Source organism: Haematobia irritans, chromosome 2 (genome assembly GCF_050003625.1).
Source record: "Haematobia irritans isolate KBUSLIRL chromosome 2, ASM5000362v1, whole genome shotgun sequence".
Taxonomy (NCBI): Eukaryota; Metazoa; Arthropoda; class Insecta; order Diptera; family Muscidae; genus Haematobia; species Haematobia irritans.
The window spans coordinates 118,270,410-118,285,575 of NC_134398.1; the positions used below are offsets into that span (position 1 = coordinate 118,270,410).

General features: G+C 32.6%; 1 protein-coding gene across 2 annotated transcripts in view; it reads right to left on the minus strand.

Moving 5' to 3' along the window:
* Nucleotides 1-15,166, minus strand: part of ssp3 (SCAPER domain-containing protein short spindle 3) — a 303,171-nt gene that overhangs the window by 265,751 nt on the left and 22,254 nt on the right. For both annotated transcript variants that reach the window (XM_075295946.1, XM_075295947.1), the window contains exon 6: nucleotides 3,957-4,096. In XM_075295946.1, the coding sequence (XP_075152061.1) occupies nucleotides 3,957-4,096 (140 nt within the window). The remainder of the gene's footprint in view (nucleotides 1-3,956; nucleotides 4,097-15,166) is intronic.

The window sequence follows — 15,166 nt, forward strand, 5'->3', positions numbered from 1 at the left end:
GGACATCGCTAAATCGACTCAGAATTTAATTCTAAGACGATCGGTATACTAAACGATGGGTCTCAGACTTTTCCTTCTTGGCGTTACATACAAATGCACAAACTTATTATACCCTGTACCACAGTAGTGGTGAAGGGTATAAATATGGGAAATATTTATATCTGAAGCAATTTTAAGGAAACTTCGAAAAAGTTTATTTATGATTTATTGCTCGGTATATATGTATTAGAAGTATAGGAAAATTAGAGTCATTTTTACAACTTTTCGACTAAGCAGTGGCGATTTTACAAGGAAAATGTTGATATTTTGACAATTTTTGTCGAAATCAGAAAAACATATATATGGGAGCTATATCTAAATCTGAACCGATTTCAACCAAATTTGGCACGCATAGCAACAATGCTAATTCTACTCCCTGTGCAAAATTTCAACTAAATCGGAGTTAAAAATTGGCCTCTGTGGTCATATGAGTGTAAATCGGGCGAAAGCTATATTTGGGAGATATATCTAAATCTGAACCGATTTCAACCAAATTTGGCACGCATAGCTACAATGCTAATTCTACTCCCTGTGCAAAATTTCAACCAAATTGGGGTAAAACTCTGGCTTCTGGGACCGTATTAGTCCATATCGGGCGAAAGATATATATGGGAGCTATATCTAAATCTGAACCGATTTCAATAAAATTTGTCACTTAACTATAGTACTAATTGTTCTTCTTGTGCAAAATTTTAAGCAAATTAGGGTAAAACTCTGGCTTCTGGGGCCATATAAGTCCATATCGGGCGAAATATATATATATATGGGAGCTATATCGAAATCTGAACCGATTTCTTCCAAAATAGAGATCTATTCTGAGCCAAAACACATACTTGTGCCAAATTTCAAGTCGATCGGACTAAAACTGCGACCTAGACTTTGATTACAAAAATGTGTTCACGGACAGACGGACAGACGGACATCGCTATATCGACTCAAGAGCCCACCCTGAGCATTTTTACCAAAGACACCATGTGTCTATCTCGTCTCCTTCTGGGTGTTGCAAACATATGCACTAACTTATAATACCCTGTTCCACAGTGTGGAGCAGGGTATAAATATGGGAAACATTTTAATCTGAACATTTTAATCATTTATGATTTATCGGTCGATAGATATGTATTAGAAATATAGGCAAATTTGAGTCACTTTTAAAAGTTTTCGAATAATCAGTGGCGATTTTACAAGGAAAATGTTAATTCTACTTCCTATGCTATTTCAAGTAAATCGGAGTAAAAGATTGGCCACTGTGGTCATATGAGTGTAAATCGGGCGAACGATATATATGGGAGCTATATCTAAATCTGAACCGATTTCAATAAAATTTGGCACACTTGACTACACTACTAATTGTACTCCTAGTGCAAAATTTCAACCAAATTGGGGTAAAACTCTGGTTTCTGGGACCATATTAGTCTATATCGGGCGAAAGTTATATATGAGAGCTATATCTAATTCTGAACCGATTTCTTCCAAAATCAATAGGGTTCTATTCTGTCCCAAAACAGGAACTTGTGCCAAATTTGAAGGCGATTGGGCTTAAACTGCGACCTAGACTTTGATCACAAACATGTGTTCACAGACAGACGGATGGACGGACATGGCTAGGTCGACACAGGGACCCACCCTGAGCATTGTTGCCAAAGACACCATGTGTCTATCTCGTCTCCTTCTTGGTGTTGCAAACATATGCACTAACTTATAATACCCTGTTCCACAGTGTGGCGCAGGGTATAACAAAGCATGCCCGGTTCCCAAGATTTTATCTTTACACTAATGATTTTAGTATTGATTCCGAGCCAAAGAAGTTTTTTTTTCATGTGCTCCGAAAGTCCTTTAAAAACGTGTTAACGGCAACTTAGATTTCAAAATTGATGGTCGACGTCAAGTGGAAATTATGCTATGTTTCATGTAAAAAACGGCTTTAAAATTCGGTGTCGAAAAACATTCACCATTTTTGACCGCCTGTTTGCTTCGTAGTCAAGCTACAACAAATTTAAAGACTATCTCATTAATTTTAAAGAATTTTCTTAATTATTAAAGCCAAATTGACCTTAGTCAGACAACATTTTCTTTCATTTTAAGATACCCTTTCTTAAGTCGAATAATCAATTTACTGTAAGGACAAAACGACTTCATTGAAAAGGTCATCGACTTTTGGACAAGGAAAAAATGTATAGCAGAGAAATGTGTCGTCTATGATAAGTAAAATTCTGATTCGTATTTTATAAAAATGAAATCTTTTGTCACACGACAATATTTTTTTCAGTGTGAGGACGGTATTACAATGTCATTTTTCAATTCAAAATAAAACACAGGATAGTTTAATTAGATATTATTATTTATAACAAAAGAAAGTAAAAGAAAACTTAAAAAATATTCAAATTCACATTGAATAAGTTTTTTAAAGGTTTTTTTTTATCGATAGAAGGAAACCTTATGATACTTTTTTATATTGGGGTTATTTTTTTATCGATATTAAACTGATAAATGTGCTACGACACAATTTTTGAATTCTGAATTTTCTTTTTGAGCTGTAAGTGATAAATCGTTACTATATTTTTGTTGGCTAGTGGAATTTTTTATCAGATAATCGAAGAAGTTTTCCCTATAAATTGTGGATGTTGGATTTTTGAGAAAGTTTATCACAGGAAAATTACAAAATAGTTCATTTGGATAGTCGTATTTTTATCAAATAAAATACATTTTTCTTTCTGTGTATGTATTCTTATATTTGGGTTCTTCGATGACTCTTCACATCTCTTTAACACCAACCCTTCAACTTCAATCAGAAAAGAATAACTATGGAAATGTCAAAATAAATGTTCGTAACATTTTAGTATTTAACAAAATTATAAAACTGAATTGGCGAATGCAATACCTTTGAAGGAGGGAAAAGAGGGAAGTCCATGAAGTGACAATTATTTTTTGCATTTCTTTAGAAACAAAAATTATAAGCACCTGCAAAAGGACAACAGCAAATTTGTCGACGATGTCAAACAAAATGCACACACAACTGTTGAAAAGCTAGACGGGCAAGCAAGGGTTACCCATTACTAAAAATGGGTGACAATTAAAACAAAAACAATAGCAAATAGTAACCAAGAAACAAAAATAAAGCCAACCTATACCATAGGCCAGGAGAACTTGGATAATGGTAGAGGGAGCTTGGGGTGAAGTGGGAATATCTCGGTAAAAAGGTTCTTTTGTTCCTACAGTGACACAGTCTCAACAAGCACACGTACACCACACTATTGTATATACTTTTTTTTCATAAAAACACCAAAGACAATAATAATACAAATAACAACAATAACAATACAAGCGGCTTTACAGTTTTTGTGGTGAAAGAAAAATAAGAATGAATGAAAAGTTGATTTCCTATGCAGCAACGCAAGCTACAACAAAAACAGAAACAACACTACTGGCACTTGCAACAGCAGTAGCCTATGTTAATACTGGCAGCCCTGCGATTAATATTCTGTGGCAACACACACAACATTATAATCATCTGGCCATGACGATACCACCAAGCATCAAGCACACAAACACATTTTCACACAAAATAATAATATTGAGAGCATATAACTGTCTCATTTTCTCTTTCAAATTTATGGGAAAACAAAGAAAACCACCACGCCTAAACCTACGATTTAAAATATGTATCCATTGGAACTCTTTTAACTTCCATAAGAAAATACGAATTTCGAAAATGTATACAGAATTTATCTCTGTCGCACAAACATTGTTCGAATTTCCCCTTATGAATAAAAATAAAATTTCCCCATTTCTTCTTTCTGGTCTTCTAACAAGTGAGAGATTCAGGGGAGATTTTTCGCTCTCTCTCTGGGAGAATTTTAGCAATCGCTCTCTTCAAATTATTGTCTTTATACTCTCCATATAAATCTTTAACTTACCTTATTAGATCCGGTAGGCGTTCCAAGACATTGGGGTGGGTGTGCTTTTTAGTATAGGATGGCGACAGAGCTACCGTGCATGCCAGCATTAACTCGGTGGATAACTCGACAGGGTGATGTGGTGATTTCTCCTCGGGTAGCTTAAAAAATATATGTATAGATTTAGTATGAAATGAATTGAAGTAAAACATCATTTCGATATAACTAAGAAGAGAAAGAGAATCGACGAAAGAGAAAAGTCAAAAATTGTAAAAGCAATATTATCTTTAAACAAAGCTCTATTGTTTCATCTCTCAAATTAAGCTCTATTCACAAACCAATTTTAAGAGAATTTGTCACCCAATGCTACCAGATTCACACATTAGATTAGACATAGTGGCAGCCCGATATTTCAGGTTCACTTAGACTATTCAGTCCATTGTGATGAAGTTTCACACATTAACCCATTAAACGCCAATCCCATTTAAAATGAAAAAAATAATTCATTTATATATTTACACTTAACTTCAGTTAAAAAATATAAAAAACAAAAAGCATAAAAACTTTTTCAATTAAAAACTTAATTGATACTATTAACTTTTTAATCAAACTAGAAACATCAAGTCAATCAGGTCAATGATTGAAAATATTTAAATATTTAATTAAAAAATTAATCGATACAATTAACTTTTTAATCAAATTCTGAAGACTAAGTCAGTTACAAAATATATTGATTTTTTTTTTTACTTTTTTAATCAAAATAAAAACACAAAGTCAATTGAGAAAGTGATTGACAATAGTTACGTTTAAATATCCCAGCAAAAAAAGCGTCGCCAAAAAAGTAATGAAAATGTTCTTTTTGAATCCGGAAGTGGTGCAAAATTGACGCAGAAGCGATGAATTTAACATGGGCTTGTCATAGAACGGAAGTCCTCCATTTCAACAGCCGTTTCACTGAATTTGCTTCACTTCTTTAGGTGTGATCCGAATTCAATGTTTTGGATGTAAATAAAAAAATTCTGTGATATTTTGTCAAATAAATAATTTTTATAATTTTTAGTGGATTCTAACGCTTGTCGGAAACGTTTGACTTCAAATATTTTCAAAAATTCACAATTTTTCCAGATTGGATTTAGCATTTTTTTCGACAAAATTTAAATGATTTGTACCATTTTATGAATTCTTACTGTGTTTTTATCCTATTTGAAACAAAAAAAAAGTTAAAATTACCCATTAAAAATATGAAAAACCCAAGTTATAAAAAACTGAATTAAAAGAACTTCCTGGGTTGCTAAAATAAAGAACATCATTGGGAGTATATCTTCTGGAAGTGCTTTTAAAGTTGTGCCTTTGGAAGAACTTCCAAATGTTTTTGTTTGGTAGTTTTAATCAAACATAGATAGTTAAGAAAATGAGTAAAAATGTTCGCGGATTTCATTAAACAATTTAATTAAAAATGTAATAGATGTCGATTGCAAAACTAAATTAACTTTTCAACTTATTTAATCAAAAAGTTTAACTAAATAATTAATTGAATCAATTGAAAAACTGAGTTTTCCAACCGACACCAATTAAATTTTTTATTGGATCTGTTAAAAAATTAATTGATTTTTGCAATCAACTTCAATTAGTTTTAGTTGAATCAATTAAAAAATAATTGAAATTTTGAAATCAAATGAATTAAATTTAATATTTTTTTGTTTAACAAATATTTTTTATGTCCAATTAAAACTGTAATTTATACTATCATTTTCGTGATTGAAAACATTTCAATTTAAAAATTAATTGGATCCACTATTCAGTGTGGCAGAATGTGACGGAGTAATAATAATGGGTGGAACGGCTAAAGGATTTATTTCAGTATTGTTAGTCGGAGTGGTAATATCTGAATCCGCTTTAGTATTAGAATCCAATGGTGCCGGAGAAATTGTCTGTTTCGTTTTTCGATGAATTTTTATTAGTTTTAGATTTCTTCCTTTTTCTAGAATTTTCATTTGGTGATTGTAAAGCCAAATCCAAGTTAGATGAATTATCCAGAATGTTCGTAAATCTGTTAAAGCGATCCGACAGTAAATCAAAATCATTTGCAATGTCATCAAGTCTAGCTCTATAGTTCTTAAAAATTGATATCCATATATCATGAAGATGTAACAGGTTGGCTGATAAGTTCCCGGTCTGACACATAGATGGCGTCGCTAGTATTAAATGCATATTATTTTTATATAGTACCAACCTTCAAATGATTCGTGTCAAAATTTGACGTCTATAAGTCAATTAGTTTGTGAGATAGAGCGTCTTTTGTGAAGCAACTTTTGTTATTGTGAAAAATAGAAAAAAGTAATTTAAACAATAATTGATTGGTATGCAAAATTCAAGCGTGGTGAATGAGCACGGAGGACGGTGAACGCAGTGGACGCCCGAAAGAGGTGGTTACCGACGAAAACATCAAAAAATCCACTAAATGACTTTGAATGACCGTAAAATGAAGTTGATCGAGATAGCAGAGGCCTTAAAGATATCAAAGGAACGTGTTGGTCATATCATTCATCAATATTTGGATATGCGGAAGCTCTGTGCAAAATGGGTGCCGCGCGAGCTCACATTTGACCAAAAACAACAACGTGTTGATGATTCTGAGCGGTGTTTGCAGCTGTTAACTCGTAATACACCCGAGTTTTTCCGTCGATATGTGACAATGGATGAAACATGGCTCCACCACTACACTCCTGAGTCCAATCGACAGTCGGCTGAGTGGACAGCGACCGGTGAACCGTCTCCCAAGCGTGGGAAGACTCAAAAGTCCGCTGGCAAAGTAATGGCCTCCGTTTTTTGGGAATCGCGGCAAAACGGCCCCATATGAAGAAGAAAAAAGTGTTGTTCCACCAAGACAACGCACCGTGCCACAAGTCATTGAGAACGATGGCAAAAATTCATGATTTGGGCTTCGAATTGCTTCCCCACCCACCGTATTCTCCAGATCTGGCCCCCAGAGACTTTTTCTTTGGCTGCAATGAAGAGATGATCGCCGAAACTGAGGAGTTTGAGACAAAACCGAAGGAGTACTACCAAAATGGTATCAACAAATTAGAAGGTCGTTATAATCGTTGTATCGCTCTTGAAGGGAACTATGTTGAATAATAAAAACGAATTTTGACAAAAAAAAATGTGTTTTTCTTTGTAGACCGGGGACTTATCAGCCAACCTGTTATGTATCGATATAAAAAAGAATAATAAAAAATATTTTAAAAAATATATGAAAAAGTTTTTACTTTATCGGAATTAAGCGCATATTGAGATTAATACAAGTTAGAGGTGTGCGCGTGACACACGTGATTCACGCGTGAATCACGTGAGTCGTGAATAAAACCTGAAGCAACTCTCGTGAATGTGCGTGAATGGGACTAAAACAAATATGTCGTGCGTGAGTAATAAAATCGGTTCGTGAATGTGCGTGAATAAAATTTCTGCAAACTCACGCTCACGAAAAAAATGAAGATTTAATTCCTACTCGTATGTTAACTGAAATTGATTTAGCTATCGAACTATATTTTGTTTATGAATTTTGTTACCCTTGCTCATTCCCGATGGGAAAATGTCGTGAGTCTCGTGAATTTGTCGTGAATCACGTGAATTGTCGTGAATCGTGCGTGAGCGTGAGTCTGTAAAAGTACTTCGTGCGTGATTACTGCTTTTCATTTCGTGAATGTGCGTGACTGTGAGTAGCTACACTTATCGTGCGTGGGCGTGCGTGAATAAATAATTGACTTTGTGAGTATGCGTGAGTGTGAGTGAAATTTCACTGACGCGCACACCTCTAATAAAAGTACAAAGTACACTAAAATCAAGCGCATATAAAATAACATCGAATACGGTTCGGGATTAAATCAAGTACAGATCGTTCCTGAATTAAGAATAGTGGGATTATATTCAAGAATAAAAAAGATTGACCCAAGCCTTGAATCCGCTTAAAACAAGTTCATTTTGGCTCAAGTTAAACACTATTGGGTTTAATGTAAGCTTAAATGCGGATTGAACCAAGTACAGATTAGGATTAAATAGAGTTTCACTAGGCTTGAATCAAGCACTTCCCGTACTTAAAAGAAGCACAAACACGATTGAAAATTTCTAAAATTATGAAATCTGTACTTTATATTTTCGGGATTAAATTAAGAATTTTCTTCTGGGATTTAGAAAATCCGTACTTACCGTACTTTTGACACCGCTACGGCTTGAATCAATTAAACTTTTCTCTATTAATTTTTTGGGTGTACTAGTGGTGTTTTTATTCTCGCATTTGTATCAATGTAAAAAATCGCATGGTAATTGGTGTCTTACTCACTGCCACCGACATTTTGTGGGTAAGATTGCAATACGAAAAAAAACACCAGTTGCAGTTCTCTAATAGCAATCACGCAGAAGCAATTCATACAGTGTAGACGATATTGTTGCACTGAAAAAAATATTGTCGTGAGGTCAAAGATTTCATGTCTTTAAAATGCGAATGCAAATTTTGCTTAGCATAGAAGACGCATTTCTCTAATACAAAGTTTTTTTCCTTGTCCAAAAGTCGATAAACTTTTCAATGAAGTCGTATTGTCCTTATAATTAAGTGATTTGACTTAAAAATGGATATCATAACATGAAAGAAAAACTGTTTGGGTTAAGGTCAACTTGACTTTAATAATTCAGAAAAATTCTTTAAATTTAATGAAATTGTCTTTAAATTTGTTGTCTTTTTGCATCGTGACTACAAAGCAAAACATCGTTCAAATATAGGACATGTTTTTCAACACTTAAAGACGCTTTTTACTTGAAACATAGCATAATTTCTACTGGAAGTCGAGTCTTAATTTGGAAAATAAAGTTGTCGTTAACTCGTTTTTAAAGGTCTTTGATAGCATATGAAGTAAAAAAGATGAGAAAGCGAAAAATTAAAATTTGCTTCCTAGAAGCAAGTACACAAAACCCAAATTTAAAAGGGAATTGTGTCTTAAAAGTATCCTTACTTGTATTCTCAGCATCTTTGGCTTGGAATCAATACCAAATTTTTTAAAGTAAAGACAAAATCTTTGGAACCGGGCATATATCAAACACTGTTCTTCTGTGGCACATTTTTTCTTCATATGCTGTAAAAGTCCTTTAAAAACGAGTTAACGACAACTTTATTTTCGAAATTCAGACTCGACTTCCAGTAGAAATTATGCTATGTTTCAAGTAAAAAACGTCTTTAAAATAAAGTGTTGAAAACATGTACTATTTTTGAACGATTTTTTGCTTTTTTTCATTAATTTTAAAGAATTTTTCTGAATTTTTAAAGTCAAGTTAACCTTACCCCAAAAATGTTTTCTTTCATGTTATGATACCCATTTCTACGTCAAATCACTTAATTATAAGGACAATACGACTTCATTGAAAAGTTTATAGACTTTTGGATAAGGAAAAGAAACTTTATATTAGAGAAATGTGTATTTTATGATAAGCAAAATTTGCATTCGTATTTTAAGGACATGAAATCTTTGGCCTCACGACAATATTTTTTCAGTGTGATTTTGGAATGAAAAGTATTTTAAACGTTTTAAAGTTTTTCAAAGAAATTAAAATAACGGTAACAAAAAACAACGTTAACGTTTTTTGGTCTAGAAACTGTTGGAACGCCTCTGACAATCTGAAAACTCATACTACGTGGGGAGGTTATCAAAAATATGATTTACTCGTTTTAAGGAACAATGGCTAAGATCCTACTCCCTTTAAACTGACACACTATTTTGACCTCCTAACCCCACTGCACCATTTTGTGTAAATTTCTATGAAATGGCATTTTTTAAGTTTAATCTTATTTTCATGATCGTCGTCTAAATCGAAGGGAAAAAATTGAACTTGGGTGGGCTATGGGTGTTTACAAGTCTTATTTCCAAGTTCCTTTGGTACATGCACTGTTAGAAAAATATGTTTTTCATATGTTCCGATATAAACAAAATGTGTTTCGGGCACAATTTTTAAACACAATATATTTAAGTGCAAACATGTAATGTTCCTAAACTAACACTAAATGTTTGGGACACATATGTTAATATGTTAGAATATATTATGTTTGGGGCATGAATGTTTCATAAAAATAATATGTGTGAATGTAAACATATATAAATTTACAAATTTCGAGTAAACATATATAAGTTGTGATATTTTATTCAGAGAGCGACAGGGAGAGAGAGTATAGAGAAAGAAATAGAGATGGAAACCGGGAGGGTTGACGAAAGATATCATCATAACACAGCGAGAGAATCAAAAGAGAGCAATTTCTGTGAAACTGCTCGGTCGGAGTAGGGATAGAACCCAGGACCCTTTGCATGCAAGGCGGACATGCTAACCACTGCTCCACGTGGTCAACAAATATATGTTTCTGTTGAATAATGTTTCGTTTGCATCGGCTCGTGGGCGCTGCAAACTATGCTATATAAATGTAACTTATAACGATAATTGTCTATTGGTAACTATAACAGCTACGTAGCCCAGTGGTAGTGTGTTGGCTTACAAATTGCATGGTTCCCGGTTCGATTCTCAGTCCAGAAGAAAGGTAAAATTTAAAAATTATAAAATTGAATAATTTCTTCAACATTATTTGTATTACAGAAAAAGGTGCCAAGAACTAAAAAATTTCGTGGAAGTGAAAATTATGTGAGGGAATGAGCACAATCTTCTTTGGGGAAAATTCTTCCAAGCATATAATATTTTTGGCTCAAAATGCTTCCAAAAATATAATATGTTCACATAAAACAAACATATTAATGTTTCGGCAGTATGCAATAATATATGTGCTTCCTGCAAAATATGTTTGGAACATATGTTAGAGAAGCGATTTTTTCTGAGGGTGTGCTTGCTTATTTGTCGCCTCCGAAGAATTTAATTTAGAAATAATTGTTTTGCCGCTGTAGAAATTAACGCACAATAAAAGTGTCAACGATGGCGCCAGTATGCTTTCGCAACATTTTCCACACTCTACTCGCAGTACAATTTCCTGAGATGAGTGCCAATGTTAAAAGCCAAAAGCTAAAGGCAAACGAAATGAGGAAAAGCGGCCAACCTCCCACCATACACATACATCCCAAGTTATCTGAAAGAACACATCGTATCACGGAAATAAAACCAAGTGGAGTGTTACAAAGACATATCACCAGGCTTGAACAAGAACCAACGTTGTACACATAAAAAAATTATTTGATTCAATCACGAAACTAATTGATCCTATTCATTTTTTTAATTGATACTTTTTCATTCGTAAAACTGATAGTATCAACCCTAATTTTTGGGTTAACACAAAATAAATTTTTAATTAAAAAATTTCTTTAATTTTGCAGCGAAATAAATTAATGTTTTAATTGATTCAATTAATAATTATTTGGCGAATACGGCAAAATTAAATCAACTTTTTAATTTAGAATATAAATAAATTTCAGTTTATAACTGATAAAAAAAGAAGAACAAACTTTAACAGAAAATAAACGAAAATTTTTTGGTAAATAAAACGGCCGTAATATTCTGTTCATTTTTCGCTCTTTTTTTGTAAAGTGGGGGAATTTTCACTCAACTTGGTATTTTTTTAAGTACAATCAAATGTAATGGAATTAATTAAATTTTAGCATATTTAATTACTTGTTTAATTGGATTATATAAAATTTTTCGAAGTTAGTTAAATGTTTAATTGATCAATTCAATTAATAAAACTCGTTATCAATTTCAACTAAATTTTTAATTGAAAAAAAAATTAAGTGATATTTTTTTCGGTGTATAGCCCACTGCCGGACAATGAAAGATTGTCAACTATAAAATGCTAAAGCAAAAACAAAAGGAACACAATTTAATATAAACGTACGAGAAGAATGATACGGCATTTGGTCCATGCTGTAGCCAGTCAGTCATATGCCGCTGTCCAGACTCATCGACGAGTGTAAAGGAGATAAACTTTCCATCGAGGATTCTTTTCAATTCAAATGGTGCCAAAGCAGTAACCATGAAATAGATTATTTTCTTGTTAGAGACTTTACCACGGATCCTGTGCCAAATTAAGGACCAAAGTGGAAAATATTGGGGAGATGCTGTCAGATGGTTGCGATTCCTTACATCCTTGAATGTGAACAAAACCATTTCAATGTTTCAGTTTGTTTCAATAGGCACTCGAAGAAAATTCACTTTTTATCAACATGATTGTTTTATTTATTTATTAAAATCGTTATTATAATTACAATTTATAATAAATTTTTAACAAAAGGCTAGGAACTTAGGCGATCGCTTTAAATGATTGTTTTAAAACCCTTAACATCTGACTTATGTTAAGATTTTCCACTTCCCATGAATTGTACGCCCAAAGAAACAAATTTTCTTCCCGAACGATATTTTAGACAAACAAAAATTCGCATTTCTAATAATGTACTTTATTTCGGAGCAAATAAATCAGTATTTATGGCAAGCAATGCAACGATTGTCTTTAATAATTTTGTAACCATCATCATAGGATTGTGATGGGCTTATAATAAGTTTGTCACTCTGTAGCACATTCTTCCTTGATCAGGAAGACTCTCTAAGACGGTATAGCGATGTCCGTCCGTCTGTCTGGCTGTCTGTTTGTTGTAATATCGTGCTGAAATTTTGCACACATATGCTTCGCTAAAATCCCCATATAAATCGATCCACCGATTTGACTTCTTGAGCATACAGACTGCGCTAGTTTTATCCGATTTTCATGAAATTGGAAACCAAGACGTATTTTATTAAAAGCTGTGCCAAATTTGGTATATATCATTCCAAAGATCGCTCTATGTAGGGTACATGCCAACGCATGGACCAATATTTTGATCTACATTGGTCCATGCGTTGGCATGCAACCTACACAGCGCATTATCTGATATGACTTCTTGATGCCGTGGATCGCAATTTTAACCCGATTCGCTTAGAATTTAAAAACTTTATATTTATTTTGGGCACATAAAGACACATATGTGCCCAAATATTTATATAAGGTGAATGCAGCAAATGTGGTATACCCATTTGTTTTTCGATAGCCAAATTTGTTGTTTTTTCTCCGACGAAGTCAGCCCACGAAAAATATTCATTGATATAACGAAATATTTTCATTAATACAATGAAAATAATCGTTAATAGTACGAAACGTTACGTTGTTTAACAGAAAATTCGTTATAATAACGAAAAATTTCGTTGTATTAACGAATTTATTTCATTGGCTGACTTTGAACATTTCGTTATATTAACGAAATGTGTCGTTGGTAGAAAAATGTTTCGTTCTATTAACGAACGGGCTTCGTTGATTACTTTTCGCTAATATAACGAAACTTTTCATTATAAGAACGAAAGTGATCGTTAATATGGTACAATGAAATCGATCGTTAAAAGAAAATTTTGTGTTTCCGTTTTTCGTTATATTAATGAAACACGTATCGTTAATATTACGAATATTAATTTTGTAATTTTTTCGAGTATTAGGACTAAACATTTTACATAGATGGAATTATAATTATTTTAATCATTTGTATGTTACATAGAGAGTAACTTTTGGAAATTGTAAGCTCTTAAAACAGAGTTCTTTTATAACATGTCCTCCGAAACTGAAATTGAAAATTTTATAAAACGAAAGTGATCGTTAATATAATGATATCTTTCGTCATATTAATGAAATATGTTCGTTAACAATATGAATGGGTTTTGAGTATTCAGTCTTTCCATACTCTCTCTGTCTCTCTCTTTAATGCGTCACAACACATGAAATCTGTAGCGTCTATGAAATGTGTACATACACAAACACATATGTATGTGCATCTTTAAAAAAAGGTAAAAAGTTCAACTGAAAAATTGTCTGGTAGGCAAACCTTAATTTGGTCGCTTGTATTATACAACATTTGCGTTCTTTTCACTGAAGAGTGCACAGGCTCATCACAGTTGTGTTGTGAATAATAAACATAGGGTGGGTGAGTTAAATTGGTATTTTTTATATATTCGCAAGAAATTTTGTGTAAATTTTTAATCTTTAGTAAAAATGCCTCGTGCATGGAAGTGAATTTTCAGATGAAGAACGCGGAACAATTACTGGAATGAAGTGTGGTGGCAAAAACATTGGATAAATTGTATCTGCGATAAATCAACATTAATTAAGCTTTTTTTAAAGATAGCGGCCGCGCAGATAATTAAGACCTGATTTGGTCTTAGAAATAAGAGGCGTTGTTTCTTAAGTGAAAGTTACAATATATGATTATTAAATTACTTAATTTATAAATAAATATTATTTCCTACTGTATTTAAATTATATTTCAAAGATTTTAACAAAAAATAATGGTCAAAATATAATACTCAAAAATTCGTTAGGTTTCATTAATATAACGTTTGTTTTCATTGATACAACGTACGTTTTTCATTCAGACAATGAAAAAACTGGGTTCATACAATGTATAATTTTTATTCATACAACGTATAACCCGCATCAATACAATGAAAAAATGTCATTCATACAACGAATAATTTTCGTTAACACAACGAGGCTACGTAATTATTCGTTAATACTACGAAATGTATTTCATATTTCGTATACATAACGTAAAATTACGTTGTTATAACGAAACGCTACGTTGACTGACTTTTAATGAAGAATTTCGTTAATACAACGTAGGAATTCGTCGTATTAACGAAACTTTTTCTACCAGTGTAACGTCTTAAAAATATCAAGGCATCCAAATTTTTATCAGATAAACGCGATCTTGTCATATTTTCGTATCATTGCTTTTTATTTTATGTTGCACGAATTCCATTTCACATGAAGTCATTTTTCAAAGGGGGACCTTATCGTTTACTTCCTTTTTTTATGAAATTAAATTCTTACTCAAGGTGTACCACACACAAAGAAAATTTCATTAAAATTGAGCCAACGAAAATTTTTCATTTATACAACGAAACATTTTCATTAAGACAATGAAAATATTCGTTAATAGTACGAAACGTTTCGTTGACTAACAGAAAATTTGTTGTAATAACGAAAAATTTCGTTATATCAATGAATTTGTTTCATTGGCTCAATTTTAATGACACATTTCATTAATATAACGAAACTTTTTGTACCAGTGCTTAAATGTTTAGTAACTCAATTTGTCGGGTATGAAATCTAAGGGCCATTTACACTGAATGAAGACACCGATTTATTGAAAAATAATGTTAAAAAGCCACAAATTTAA